The 15,208-nt window shown below is 38.0% G+C and overlaps 1 protein-coding gene across 1 annotated transcript in view; it reads left to right on the top strand.

Moving 5' to 3' along the window:
* The window catches only part of TNFSF13B (TNF superfamily member 13b), a gene marked incomplete at its 3' end in the record, with an annotated part of 33,655 nt that extends 18,727 nt beyond the window's left edge, over positions 1–14,928 (top strand). The window contains exons 4-6 of the mRNA XM_079721888.1: positions 11,138–11,250; positions 11,338–11,488; positions 14,816–14,928. Coding sequence (XP_079578014.1) covers positions 11,138–11,250; positions 11,338–11,488; positions 14,816–14,928 — 377 coding nt within the window. The remainder of the gene's footprint in view (positions 1–11,137; positions 11,251–11,337; positions 11,489–14,815) is intronic.
* Between the last annotated feature and the right edge of the window lie 280 nt (positions 14,929–15,208).

Below are 15,208 nucleotides of genomic sequence, written 5' to 3'. Positions count from 1 at the left end.
TGCTTATCTTGTATATGTATTAACACATTATTGTAGTCATAATTCTTTTTTTAAAAAATACTTTTGTCTTTTAACTTTTATATTTACTAGAGTTGAAAGTGATTTACAACTCATTATAGCCATTTCTCTCAGATTGTTTACTGGAGATTTTTTTTCTTCCTTTGTGTTGTGTTTTCTCGATTCCTCATATTCCTTGTAGATTTGCTTTGTTGTCTGTGCATTTGAAGAAGCAGCTACTTCTCCCCATCTTCTTGGACTGATTTTGACTGGGATACACTTTCCCTGTTGGCAGTGCTCACTGTTCGTCACTCTGAGGCTGGGAGCAAAGCCCCTTTGCATCCTTCCTTCCCTCCTGAGAAAAAGTATCAGTTCTCTGCTTTTCCACAATCACGACAAAAAAATTTCTGACTATAAGGGGATGCACTCCCCTTTTTTGTTTCTAACTGTCTCAAGGGACCAAGATCTTTTGGTTGTTCAGTGCTCAGTATGAGGCAAGATAGAAACCAGTTCCTCAGAAGGCACCCTGGGAGGCCATGAGGCCTTGTGCACAGTCCAACGTCACCATCCCTCCATGTGAGAATCATGGGCTGAGGCAGTCTTCTTGGGGTGGAGCTAAGCCTGTCTGGAGGAGGGACTGATGTGAGTAAATTGAAATTGCTTTTCTTACCTGTATAAATATGACTGCTTCTCAGTTTGTGCTCCTCTAGGCTGCTTCTACTTCTTAGCTGGATCCTGAATGTCTCTTCATGGTATTTTGATAACAATATTATTGTTAAATCAGCATTTCTGTGGAAGGATGAGGGGTAAGCCTCCCTACTCTACCATCTTACTGGCATAATTCCTCATTCAGAACCTTAAATGTGTCATCCCACTGCCTTTTGATTACATAGTTTCAAGTAAGAAATCAGCTGTTGATCTTACGGAGCATCCCTTGTACTTGAGGAATTGCTTTCTCTTGCTGCTTTCGAAATTCTGTGCTTGCCTTTGTCTTTCAGCTGCTAATGGATCTCTTTAAGTTTACTCTCCTCGAAATTCATTCAGTTTTGTGGATATGTAGATTCATTCTTTCTACAAAGTTGGGAAGAGTTTGGCCATTATTTTTTCAAATATTCTTTCTGCCTTTTTCTCTTCTCCTTCTAGGACTCCTATAATGCATATATTAGTCTGATGGGGAGTGTCCTATGGGTCCTTTATGCCCTTTTCACTTCCTTTTTTTCCTTTTTATTTCTTCTACTCAGAGTGGATAATTTCAATTGTCCTATATTCAAGTTTGCCGATTCCATCTTCTGCCTGGTGAAGTCTGCTGTGTAACCTCTCCAGTAAAAATTTTATTTCAGCTATTTTAATTTTTAGCTCCACAAGTTCTTTTTGAAGAAAGAGTTTGGTTCCTTTTACAATAATTTTTATCTCTTAACTGATAGTGTCTATTTGTTCATACACTTTTCTCCCAGTTTTCTTAAGTTCTCTGTCCATGGTATCCTTTAGCTCTTTAAACATATTTAAAATATGTAATATCTTTGTCTAGTAAGTCCAATATCTGGGCTTCCTCAGGAATGGTTTACGCCATTTTTTTTCCCTGTGAATGGTCCATAATTTTCTGTTTGCTTGTATGCTTTACATTTTTCTTTGTAAATTGGACAATTTGAATATTACAGTGTGGTAACTCTGGAAATCCCATCCCCAGGGTTTGCTGTTGTTGATTGTTGTGGGCTGCAGTTGTCCATTTGTTTATTGAATTTTCCAAAATATTTTTTCAAAAAATAAACTGTACTCCTTGTTCTGTGTGATCACTGAAGTCTTTTTTCTGTTATCTCTGAAGTAATCCTGTTGGAGATTCTTTTATCTCCAATCCTAATCCTGATAGAGATTTACTTTAATGCCAGGAACCAAAACCAAAACCACCACCACCAACAAAAACCAAACTCCCTTTTTCTGAGCAGATTATCTCTGGGCTGGGGCACTCCTTCAACATTTAGCTAGGCTACCAGCAACTGTGCCTTAGACTTCCCATCCTGCTTGAGCAAAGAGCAAAGATCAACTAGAGATGTTAGCTTAGGGTTCTTTCAGGTGTTTTCTGAACATGCATCCTGCTCTGGTCATGCACAATCCACTGCAGATTCCTTGGTGTATGTGGTAATACTTCAAAGCCCTTATTCCTTGAAGTATCTTCCTCCTTAACCTCATCCTTCTCAGGCTTTTTGTCAGTCTGCTGCTTGCCCTATCCACTGTTCCTTGTTACAGGTGGCTACAGGTAGTGTATTTCTGTAAAGCTTTTGACTGACACCAGGCTGAGGAGCTGCTCCCATCTAAATGGAAACTCCAGGCAGGTCAAAATCCAGAGTCACAATGTTTTGAGAACAAAGTGAGTATTGCACTTCCTGGCATCAGAAAGACACCAACTGGAACTCAGGCCACCATCTCCATGGCTGCCACGAAGCTGGAGAATGAGGGGTGGTACATGAGTAAGCAAAAATACCACAATACTTTCTTAATGAAATTTACACCTTTTGTTTCATTAAACACTCCCTTGGTCTCTTTAAGTTTTTTACTAGATTTCATATATCCAAAAACATGGATTCTATAAGTTCTTGCAAGCTTAATTGCTGCCTTAGAAAAAGGACTTTTCTTTTTCTTTTTTTGATTTTTGAATTTTATTTATTTTTTTATACAGCAGGTTCTTATTAGTTATCCATTTTATACATATTAGTTTATATATGTCAATCCCAATCTCCCAATTCATCACACCACTACCACCCCCCATGCCCCCCTTGGTGTCCATACGTTTGTTCTCTACATCTGTGTCTCAATTTCTGCCCTGCAAACCAGTTCATCTGTACCATTTTTCAAGGTTCCACATATATGCGTTAATATACAATATTTGTTTTTCTCTTTCTGACTTACTTCCCTCTGTATGACACTCTTTAGGTCCATCCATGTCTCTACAAATTACCCAATTTCGTTCCTTTTTATGGCTGAGTAATATTCCATTGTATATATGTACCACATCTTCTTTATCCATTCATCTGTCGATGGGCATTTAGGTTGCTTCCATGACCTGGCTATTGTAAATATTGCTGCAGTGAACATTGGGGTGCATGTGTCTTTTTGAATTATGGTTTTCTCTGGGTATATGCCCAGTAGTGGGATTGCTGGGTCACATGGTAATTCTATTTTTAGTTTTTTAAGAAACCTCCATAATGTTCTCCATAGTGGCTGTAGCAATTTACATTCCCACCAACAGTGCAAGAGGGTTCCCTTTTCTCCACACCCTCTCCAGCATTTGTTGTTTGTAGATTTTCTGATGATTCCCATTCTAACTGGTGTGAGGTGATACCTCATTGTAGTTTTGATTTGCATTTCTCTAACAATTAGTGATGTTGAGCAGCTTTTCATGTGCTTCTTGGCCATCTGTATGTCTTCTTTGGAAAAATGTCTATTTAGGTCTTCTGCCCATTTTTGGATTGGGTGGTTTGTTTTTTTTGATATGGAGCTGCATGAGCTGCTTGTAAATTTTGGAGATTAATCCTTTGTCAGTTGCCTCATTTGCAAATATTTTCTCTCATTCTGAGGGTTGTCTTTTTGTCTTGTTTGTAGTTTCCTTTGCTTTGCAAAAGCTTTAAAGTTTCATTAGGTCCCATTTGTTTATTTTTGTTTTTATTTCCATTACTCTAGGAGGTGGATCCAAAAAGATCTTGCTGTGATTTATGTCAAAGAGTGTTCTTCCTATGTTTTCCTCTAAGAGTTTTATAATGTCCAGTCTTACATTTAGGTCTCGAATTCATTTTGAGTTTATTTTTGTGTATGGTGTTAGGGAGTGTTCTAATTTCATTCTTTTACATGTAGCTGTCCAGTTTTCCCAGCATCACTTATTGAAGAGACTGTCTTTTCTCCATTGTATACCCTTGCCTCCACAAAGGGACTTATTTTTGAGCTTTCTACTCTGTCATTTTTCATGATGTTACTCTGACATCTATAATTATATCTTTAGATAATATACATTGATTGTCTACTCTGGTCTGTAATAAAATTAAATATGATTTTTCTTTATTTTCTCTATCATTCCTGTCCTCCACCATCCATTTTTTTGCATAGTGATATTACATTTCTTAATGTTTATCTACATACTGTTACAATGTTTATATTTCTATTACTTGATCTCTCAACTTTAATTTATATCCTTTGAGCCCCAGCTGTTACAAATGAGGCAACTGATGAATTTACTGTCAACATTTTTTTCTCCACTACTTCTCAGTATTTGCTAGTTATATAATCTCTACATTGTATGGCATAAAACTGTTCTATTCTTTATCATCAAACCATCCTCTTTATGTGTTTTTACAGTAAATATATTCAATACCCATTGCAAGTCCTTTTGCTATGGTTTCCTCATTCATATCTTAGTTTCCTGAATTTTGTTTTCTACTAGTTTATTCAAAATCGCCACAGGAGAACAATTAGTGTTCTCTTAGTGTTTGCATTAATAAAGCTGTTTCCTTGTAGTTTTTATACTTTAAGGACCGATGCCTGGGTGTGAAATCCTCAGTTTACCCTTTCTTTACCTGGGTAACTTGTAGGAATTTCTCCACTGTCTTTTGCCTTTGGCATTATATGCACTTTGAAGAAAACTAAAGTAAGAGGAAATTTCTTCTCATAAGTGGTTTGACTATCTTGCCTAGTTACACAAAGAATTATATATTTACCTTAAAATTTCAGTACTTATTTTATTATATATCTGAAGGTAGACTATTGTGGTGGGTAGAAAAATATTTCCTCAGACATGTCCACACTGTAATCCCTGAAACCTGTGAGTTTATTTCCTCACCTGGCAAAAGGGACTTCGAAGATGTGATTAAGATAAGGAATTTGGGCATATTATCCTGGATTATCCGTGTGGTCCCAGTATAATCACAAAGGTCCTTGTATGAGAGAGTTAGCAGGGTCAGAGTCAGAGAAGGTGATGTGGCAATGAAAACAAACTTCAGAATGATGTGATTGCTGTCTGGGAAGAGGAAGGGCCACAAGCCCAGGAAAGAAGGCAGACTGTAGAAGCTGGAAAAGGCAAGGGATGGACGTTTCAGCATCCAGAAAGAACACAACTTGCCAACACGTTGATTTTTGCCCAGTGAGACTTCTGATGTTTCAAATGGGAGATAATAATGTGTATTGTTTTAAGACACTAAGTTTGTGGTAATTTGTTACAGCTGCATTAAGAAACTAATAAAACTCTGAATCAACTTTCTCTGACACATAATGGGTCTTTTAATTCTGCAGTACTTCTAAGTGGTTGTTCTGCTTGACTTTTTGTTGTTTTTGTTTTGTCTCTCTGGGTTCCAATTATGTATATACTGGTAATTCGTTACCTATCTTTTATATTCTATAGTTTTACAATTTTTCTCAAATTCTTAACTCTTTTTTAAATTTCCATCTCATTTTGTTTTGTGTGAAACCTATTTTCCCTTCTGAAATTTTTACTTTCATTTAAGTGAGCACTTTCCCTCCCTAATTTCCCAAATTCTTTTAGCTAACATTGACATTTCCTCTTTGTTTGTTTGTAGATTTCTGTGTGTATGTGTTTGAGGGATTTTGCTGACTCTATGTGAACTTTGCTGTTCCAGGCCATTGACTATTTCCTTTGCTTCTTCTCTTCATTTTTATGCTCAGCTTCAGTGTGATCTCAGTTGCTTTTGGCATCCCTTGCAGTTATTTTGAAGAACACACATCTATGTTTCTTTCATAGGATTTACAGGAGATAAAAAAGGAGAGATGTGATTTCCACAGTCATTGATAGTGGAAGTCTCTTGTTTATTCTGTTTTTCAACATAATTATTTCATAGAGGCAATGATGAGATTTAATCTCACAGTAGAATTTGACACGTGATGATTCCCTTCTTTTTGAAACACGTGCTTTTCTTGGTTTGTTTCTCCAACCATGTTCCTAGCTTTTTTGGCCACTGCTTTTTAAATTTCTTTGCAAATTATTCTTAAATTTCTTCAGTATTGATGTTTTTCAGACCTCTGCCACAGTCCCATTGTCTTCATTCTTATTTCTTTGGCATTCCTAAATCCTCCTATGTTGTCACTTAGCATGCCTGTGTGATGGCTTAAATGTAGATCTTTAGCCCAGATGACTTTTCCGAGATCCAAGCCTATATGTACCTCTGTCTACTTAACATCTTTTCCTGAGTATCTTGGTGGCATATCAGCGTGAACTCTTTAGAACTTTTCCCCAAGTCTGGTCTTTTTCCAGGTCTCCTATTTCAGTAAATTCTGACCATGTCTTCAGCTGTTCAATCCAGAATTCTGGGTGTCATTCTTGACTGCTTCCTCGAAGTCAGTACGTTAATCTCAAAACTTTATCAGTGATTCTTCATATATATAATTTGAACTAATCTGTTTTTCTTCATTTTCATTTCACCATCCTAGTATAAACCACCATCGTCTCTCACCTTGGCTGGTTTCCTTGCCTCCAGTTTTGCACATTTCTTACCTGGTAACTACATAGAGGTGTTTCTAAAACACAGATATAGTCATTTTTCCCCCACTGCTCACAGCCCCTACAGGGCTTCTCGTTGCCCTTCTGGTAGCTCAGCCTGCATGGCTCTGCCTGTCTGGCTTCTGTTTCTTTTGATTTTCCTAGTCCTGCCTCATCTACAGAATCAGGCATATGATTACATGAATTTCACTGCTAAACTATATTTGTTCAATTAAAAAAATCCCTATTTCTTTTTTAAAAATCCCGATTTCTTAAATTGGTTTACTTAATCTATCTTCAAAAAATATTATTAGTATCTTCTCCCTTAAAACTATTTCCAGGAGTTTTAAGATAATAAAATAGAAAATCAGGAGCAGTAACCAAATGTGATAGCTGTGATTGATAGCTGCTCTCTGGAGCATTTATATTCAATTACTGAGGGAAATAACACTGGAAGTATAAATATTTGGGAGGAAATTTCCTATTCATAAAATAGAATAGAAAACAAATATTAATGAAATGGATCTGATTTTCCTATAAAAATTTGTTGTCCTAAAATTTATCTACAAGTCTTTCATATATATCAGTACAGGAAATATCTACTCTTTCAAAAGCAGGCATTTTCAGAAATACATGTAAATTATTTTTACATTTAAATACTGGCATTATTTTTATTTAATTTCACATATTAATGTACACAGTAATTTATTAAGTTTTCCAAAACATTTAAATACATCAAGTATTTAAAGCTGAGTGGAGCTGGGAAGTTCACACTTTATATACCAAGATATATCAGTATTTTAGCTGTTGACTAGCAAAATTAAGCATTAATACTCCTAGGATTTACCTCCACTGACTGAAATAAAAACGCACAATATAAAATCTATGAGTTGGAGTTCATTCAGTGTCTTATTGAGGACTGTAGCCCGGGAGACAGCCTCCCAGATAGCTCTGAGAAACAGTTCTAAAAAGGCAAGGGAGGAACCTGGATATATCTAATTTTTTTTTTCTGGAAAAGAATGTTTAGTTGAACATCAAAAGATTACTGCTAATCACAAAGAATAGACTCTCAGTTTAATGACTTTAGTGCTTTTCTATGTATGAAGAGAAGATGTAAGAATCTGTGGTCATTGAAATTTTTCCTTTCCAAATTCCTAAATACTATAAGGAGTGATTCATACTAGTTTAGATAAGCAGCCTACAGAATAGTCATTTAATGCCTATTTTCTTGTTAGCATCTATCTATGGTCTAACTAGCAGGCAAAAAAATCTAAGTGAATTTTAAGATGTAGAAACATATTATAACATTTATGCTTAAGTTTATAATTACTTTAGCTTTTAATTAATTGTTCAGTCTGTTTTCTTAAATTAAAAATTCATTGAGCAGCATATATTGATTGAGTGCATACTGTGTGCTAGGCTCCATTCTTGGCGTCTGAGTTGCCAGCTGTGACTACAGCATAGTCATTGCCTTGGCCTAATGGAGTATAATCTGTGTGTGTGTGTGTGCATGTGCACACACACACGTTCATATGTGAGGGTGGGGTTGGGAGGAGAAACATAGACAGTATATAAAGACAAGTAAATGTATACTCTCTCTCTCTTTAATAAGAATATTTCCAGCGAGGTATGATGAAATGACAAAAGCAAAAGAGTAAATAAGAATATAAACCTAATAACTACCTGTTTTGCTTTCTATTATGACAATACAGCAGTGGAATTTGGTATGAACTGGCTAATTTTATAGATATAATATTGTATAAAGAAATAGAGGATCAATTTCAGGTATGGCCAAAAAATTTTTTTACTCAATATCTCTAGTCAGAATATAAACAAGCAGTTTTAGAAATATGTGTTTTACTTCAAGAGTTCATATTACCTCTATAATGGAGGGTGTTTCATTTCCAAGAGTTTCAGAAACCAGGTAATAAAATGCTTTTAAAAAACAATCAAATGCTAGTGACTAACTGCCTAGTACCCCACCATTTTGAATTATTTTATGTTTAAATTTCAATTAGTTAACTCAGTGAATATTTGCTGCATCTGCTGTGGGCCAAGTATCATTTTAGGCCCTGGGGAAACAGTAGGGAACCAAACAGAAACAGTCCCCAAGCTCAGAGAAATTAGAGTCTATGATGTGTACAGTTTTGAAGGGGAAGGAAAACCGTTTGTGGTCAGAGTACCAAATAAGTATCACTTCCATGAAAACAATCAGGTCCAGTCATCAGCTTACATTTTACAATAATAACAACCATGATATTAATTTTTCCTCATGTTTTCAGAGCTCTACCTTAAAGAATGCTTTGGGCACATGATCTTTATTTAAACAGAATTCAAAACTACATCATTATAATCTTTTCACAGAAATAATATTTTATAAAAACAGGTGATGATGAGATTACCTCTCTTATTTGTAAATGAGGAGATCTTTATTCATGGACTGTCATTACCCAGTGTGTGGCACTGGAGAGTTTTCATTTAAGGAAATGGCTTCTCAGAGACCGTCTTTCTGGACAGCAGATTGGGGGGATCAGACCTGCCTCATGTGTTGGGGGGAGCACTCACTCCTCCTGAGAGATGGAGCCATTCAGGGGAGGACAGGAGTGGAGATCTGTGGGGTCCCCTCCTGCTGCTCCCTCTCTCCTCTCTCCACCCACCCCTCCCTCTCAGCTCCCTCCCTCTGTCTGTGGAATGTGATCCTGGAGGTCTGCCTTAAGGAGTTGTTTCATTGTAACTTGAATTCACGGTATAGTGGCTTTGACCACTCAGGTTCTTAATGCCTCAGAAATATTCAGAAAATATGTGGTTCTTCTTTTGTATTCTTCCCTCGAGAATACTATTTGGGAAAAGTTCCAGTAGGATGGTTTTGCCTTGGGGGCACCACTGAAGTGGGCATGTCCACTTAGAAATTGTATTTATGAACATGAAAGCATTGTCAACTGTTGCATCCTAGGGCGCCCCCTTAGGAAAATCCACAGGGGAAAATTTCCTTTATGCTCAGTCTAGGACAAGTTGTTCTTTTCTTGAGCTTCTGTCATACCGTCTTGTAGACTTCTGAATTTTATTATTGATTTTGTTTCTCTTTTTGTTATGACCAAGGTGAAGCTTGGGGACACATGTGGTCCAACATTGCCAATTATATGGGAACATTTTTTATATGATTTTAGACTACCACAGTTTCATTTTACGATTTTTTTCTTATACTGCCATTTCCCTAATCTTCTTTTCCCTTACTTTATGCCATTTTATTTATACCCCACATTTCCCAGCCCCTAGCCTCAGGGTCCACTGTTTACTCCAATATATGCATAACATGATGGTGGGAACTCCAGTGACCTTAGCATGCGAATTCACCGGAAAGTAGTGTTTACTCTTTCAGTGGGCATTCCGGCTCAGCCATCTGCACCCCTTTTGCCAATGCATTTCTTTGGCCTCTGTCTTCTCTCCGCCCCTTTATCCAACTCTTGAGAACCATGGCTCTCCTGCCACTCCCCAAGTGATGTTTGAGGGACAGTGGAGGAGAATTGGTGTATTGAACAGAAACCACTTCAACTTGAACATTACGGATGGTTATCACAACATTCCTGGACCGTTTCCCAGGAGAGATTGCGTCTCAGTAATTTCTCTCCCTCTCCTTAAGCTGTGTCTTACTGCCATGTTGGGGAGAGGGTGGCTTCCTCCCCATATTCTTTGCTAAACTCTCCACATACAAACTCCCTCCTCTCTGGGAACTGGAGGGGAGCAAAATTTGCTGCCCCAAGATGTGTCTCTTTGACATGAGGATTAATTTAGGCTGATTATTTTTAGCGATTATTTTTAAGAAGACTCAGGAAGTTTCTCTTGTTACCTCTCCCTTTAACTGCCTAAAAGAATTTGGATAGAGGGCTTGTTCCTAGAACAGAGCCATCATGAGAGACGTCTTCAAAGAATATGGGCTGAGGGTAGTGGGGGAGATTCTGGTAGGGCTTAGCGACCAGAGTCCACTCTGTGTCCTACTGTCTCTGGTGGCCCAGCAGACATTTGTTTTTCCATCTCTTTGTGAATCGCCTTCATCCCCTTTGAAGTCCTGCACCCGTACCCCCAACATCCTCCTTTGTCTTTAGCTGAAGATGGTATTCAAAGTGAGGGCTTTGCCCACTTTAGGGGGTTACTCAGTCTTCCTGGGACTCTCCCATGTATGCATATGATTAAACTTTTGTGTGATTTTCTCCTGTTGATCTGTTTCATGTCAGTTTAATTCTTAGACCAGACAGAAGAACCAAGAAGGGTAGAGGAAAATCTCTTCCTCCCCAACAGAATCAAAAGAAAACCAAAAATTTCTCTTGGTGTGTTATTCAGAGACAGTTTGTGCATTTTTTTTGGCCTCAAACTGTCCCATCCAGACCAGACTATATTTTGAAAATTGCTGAAATACAGAAGAAATCAAAACCCCAGACATTACATATGAAGTGTTTGCTTTCAAGTTTCTGTATGTGATAATTGCCTGGGTGAGTATGTACATGATGGCTGAGAAACCAGTGGAGGATTGTGATTTCTCTTCTTTTCCTCTTTTTTTAAAAGATGAATTTCTCCTCTAAGTTTCAGACTTAGATAGCAGCTAAGTGGAGGTGAAGAACTGCTTTTCTCAGTTTTTTTTTTTCTTATAAATCATTCTCTTCATTGTAGGAGCTTACACATTTGTTCCATGGCTTCTCAGCTTTAAAAGAGGAAGAGCGCTAGAAGAAAAAGAGAATAAAATATTGGTCAAAGAAACGGGTTACTTCTTTATATACGGTCAGGTAGGTTCAACCCTAATACCGCTGTCACTGTCCAGTGCCTCCAATTTTGTGCTGACTTCTGACAAAGTTCTTTGGTTTGTTTCTCAGGTTTTATACACCGATAACACCTTTGCCATGGGACACCTAATACAGAGGAAAAAAGTCCATGTCTTTGGGGACGAATTGAGTCTGGTGACTTTGTTCCGATGTATTCAAAATATGCCTGAAACACTACCCAATAATTCCTGTTATTCAGCTGGTAAATAATAGTTCTATATACATAGACAGAAAGATATTCCTCAATATACTGTGTGGTATTTATTATCTTGAATGATAAGCTAGTCTGTTTTTTGTTTTTGTTTTTTGTTTTTTTTTTGTTTTTTTTTTGCGGTACGTGGGCCTCTCACTGCTGTGGCCTCTCCCGTTGTGGAGCACAGACTCCGGACGCGCAGGCTCAGCGGCCATGGCTCACGGGCCCAGCCACTCCGCGGCATGTGGGATCTTCCCAGACCGGGGCACGAACCCGTGTCCCCTGCATCGGCAGGCGGACCCTCAACCACTGTGCCACCAGGGAAGCCCAGCTAGTCTGTTTTAATAGAGACAAAATCATTATTAATAGGTTTATCATTTTTATGTACATTTAGAAAGGGCAGTAACTTCACAGCAATCCAAACTAGAACGGTCGTAAGCTGTGTTTTCTTCAACCTGTAATAACAATGCTGGAATAATAACAGAATGATAACCGTGTGCCAGGCACTTTACCTGGGCCCCTGCCTTTAATCCTCCCTGTCGAAGGGAGGTGAGGTCTGAGGCACAGAGGGGAAGCACACATTGTCTTAGGCTGCACAGAACTTAGTTTAAACCAGCCAGTCTGACCCCAGTGGGACTCACAGAATCTCTTCTTTACCTCCTGCAGAAGAAGTGCCTTTGGCCGGTTTGAGGGTCAGGTCCAGTGGCCCAGTGGCTTTGCTGGTGTCAATGGACACCAGGTGGATGCGTTTGGGATGTGAAAGTGTAGGAGTGAGGCTGCATTTCAACTCAGAAAAGGGAAAGGGCAGGCTCGCTTCATTGCAGGTCTGTTTGGGCTGTAATTGCCATCGTAGCCTTCATTTTGTCTTGGGGTAATTTCAAATTAATCGAGGCCAGTATTTGAAAAAAAAAAATTGCCTTCGACACATTTATTTCTCTCTGGTGATTTTGACAAATCCATTCAGGACCCCGAGGAATGTCTTCCCTTCCAGACAGTTAGCATGAATGGCAGTGTGGAACATGGGGTGCAGCTGGGCTGTGCGATTTGAAGCACTCTATTCCAAAGGCGTTTATTGGCAAAGGCATGATGAAACAAGTGAGGAAGCAAAGTAGTTCCCAGTAATGGAGACGATTGTCATTCTGGATCCACAGCCATAAATACCTTTGACAGGGTGATGAGGAAGTTTACTAAATTGGAAATCCCTAATTTTCATAGAGAAATGTTTCCCTGCAGCCAGTGGTAACCAGTATTTTGGTGTTGCAAAATATTTATAAATGGTGAGGTCACTTCAGTCTGTTATATTTATTTACATTAATTAGTACTTAGAGCTTTACAACACACTCTTTTTCAAGTTTTCTAATCATCAGCCCCTCATGGTTACTTTCTCAGCCAGATTTCCTAGGTGCCTTACTTTTTAAGAGTAATTAACTTGACCTTAAAGATATTTCTCAGTGCTAGTAGCTTAGTATTATTTACGAAAAGTGTTTTCTAGGAAATTTCAGGTGTTCAATCTTTATCTGTTCTAGAACGAATTTGTTTAAAACCATTAAAAGCCACACATTGGTGTATACGTGTATAAAGTGCTTCCATAATAATCTGGAAAAAATTAAAATGGTCCATTTGAGGAGCCCAATGAAGCTGAATCTTATTATTTCATTAACAAATTGAATGTGTTTATTGTAGAAAAAGTTAGAGCTGATTGCTATAATCTGGAAGAATTGAAATAGCCAATAACCCAGTGTTGAAATTTTAAATAGAACCTACTTTGAAACGTAGTTGGTTCACACAGACTTTATTTTGAGAGTTACTATTACTTAATGATCTGTGATCTATAGCCTTTGTCGAATTATTAGATTATCTTCAATGTCTATGATAATGACTAATCCATTCAACAAATAACTTCAATCTTTTTTTTTCTACTACTTAATGTAGTCATAAATGCCTTGCCAGTCCTAAAAGTGTACACTTTACCCTTAACAATACATAGAACTATGTTCTTTTGTTTGTTGTCTGTCTTGATCTATTAACAAAAAACAAGATCCTTGTAGACAGACTCTTTGGTTATTCTGATCACCACCCTATGAGGGCCTATGAAGGTGTCTGGTATATCTGAGGTGCTCAGTAAATAAATACCCACTGGCTGTTGCTGCAGGACAGCCAGGTGCTTTGGCTTGACAGTGGAATAGAGGTTAACGTAGATGTGTTCCTGTAAATACATTTTCATGGCATGTTAATGAAACAATGCAACTACTTTTAAAATTGTTAGTTGAAAGTGTTGACAATTTAGATGCTATTTCCTTTGTTATTTCGTTGGTTTTATTCTCTGCCCCTCCTCCTCTTTCTTTTTCTTTATCTTTTTCTTTTAAAATGATGTCAAGAACGACCTGATATACTGAGTGTAGTTCCTGAGTTGTGTTTTGTATTCCTGAATCACAGGCTGCATTATTGCAAATTAGGTGCATGAATGCAGATTAGTTGATCAATTTTGAGCAGCTAATTACCTTGTTGCTTTTGATTATAAAAACAAGTACGGAAACACAAATTATAGAGGGCTATAAAAATAATCCAAATGACTCCTCATCCCATAGTTTGTACTCTAGAGAAAGACTATGTTAGCAGATGTGCTTTATGAATAAGTAGTGTTTTGTTTTTCACTTTTAAATAATTTATGCATTTTATATGCACATTTGAAAGTATATTTAGGACTATGCACTATATATACGTGGGTGTGCTCATTGTTTTGTATTTTTATTTAACATTATTTTTTAAAGATTCCCATGTCAATAAAATGAAGCAAAACCACTTTTTTTTTTTTTTGGCGGTACGCGGGCCTCTCACTGTTGTGGCCTCTCCCATTGCGGAGCACAGGCTCCGGGCGCGCAGGCTCAGCAGCCATGGCTCACGGGCCCAGCCGCTCTGCGGCCTGTTGGATCTTCCCAGACGGGGGCACAAACCCGTGTCCCCTGCATCAGCAGGATGCCCAAGACCACTTTAAACTATATAACATTCCATCAAGGGACGTGCTATGAGTTCCTAAACTTTTTTCTTATAGTTAGATGTCTGGGTCCTGTTTAGATTCTCCATTTTACAAACAGTAGGTGAGACATCCATTTATGTCTGTTATAACTCCTTCTGCTTATTTCTTTTACTTTTTGGTGGTGGTGTGGGGGGGTGTTTAGGCAAATAATAAGTGGTTTAGAAGTCCACTGGTGTAATTTGAAGGGTGAATGCCTATGTTACTATTTTTTTCCAAAACACAGTAGTTGTCTTTAATGTTCTCCCCTCCCCCTCCTTTCCGTGTACAACTGCTTAAAGTTCTTGAAAATCATTTTCCAGGCATCGCAAAGCTGGAGGAAGGAGATGAACTCCAGCTGGCAATACCACGCGAAGATGCTAAAATATCCCGGGATGGAGACGGCACGTTTTTTGGTGCACTGAAACTTCTGTGACCTACTTACACACCTTGGTGTGGCTGTTTTCCTCCCTTTCTTTGTACCTCTAAAGAGAAAACACTTAACTGGAAATACCAAAAGGAAAAAAAAAAGGTAGTTACCATAGCCTGGTTTGCTGAAACTAGACCAAAACAGGAAATTTAACAGACAACCACAGCCAAAGGGTGTCATGTGAATTACAAGAACTAGAGCCCGTTTAAGGAAAAATAGAACTAGAAAGACTTTTCACTATAATGCCATGTTGAACACCTTAGTGATAGTTTCTTACCTTGGAAGA

The sequence above is a fragment of the Hyperoodon ampullatus genome (genome assembly GCF_949752795.1).
Source record: "Hyperoodon ampullatus genome assembly, chromosome: 16".
Lineage (NCBI taxonomy): Eukaryota > Metazoa > Chordata > Mammalia > Artiodactyla > Ziphiidae > Hyperoodon > Hyperoodon ampullatus.
This window is presented reverse-complemented; position numbering and strand designations above follow the sequence as displayed.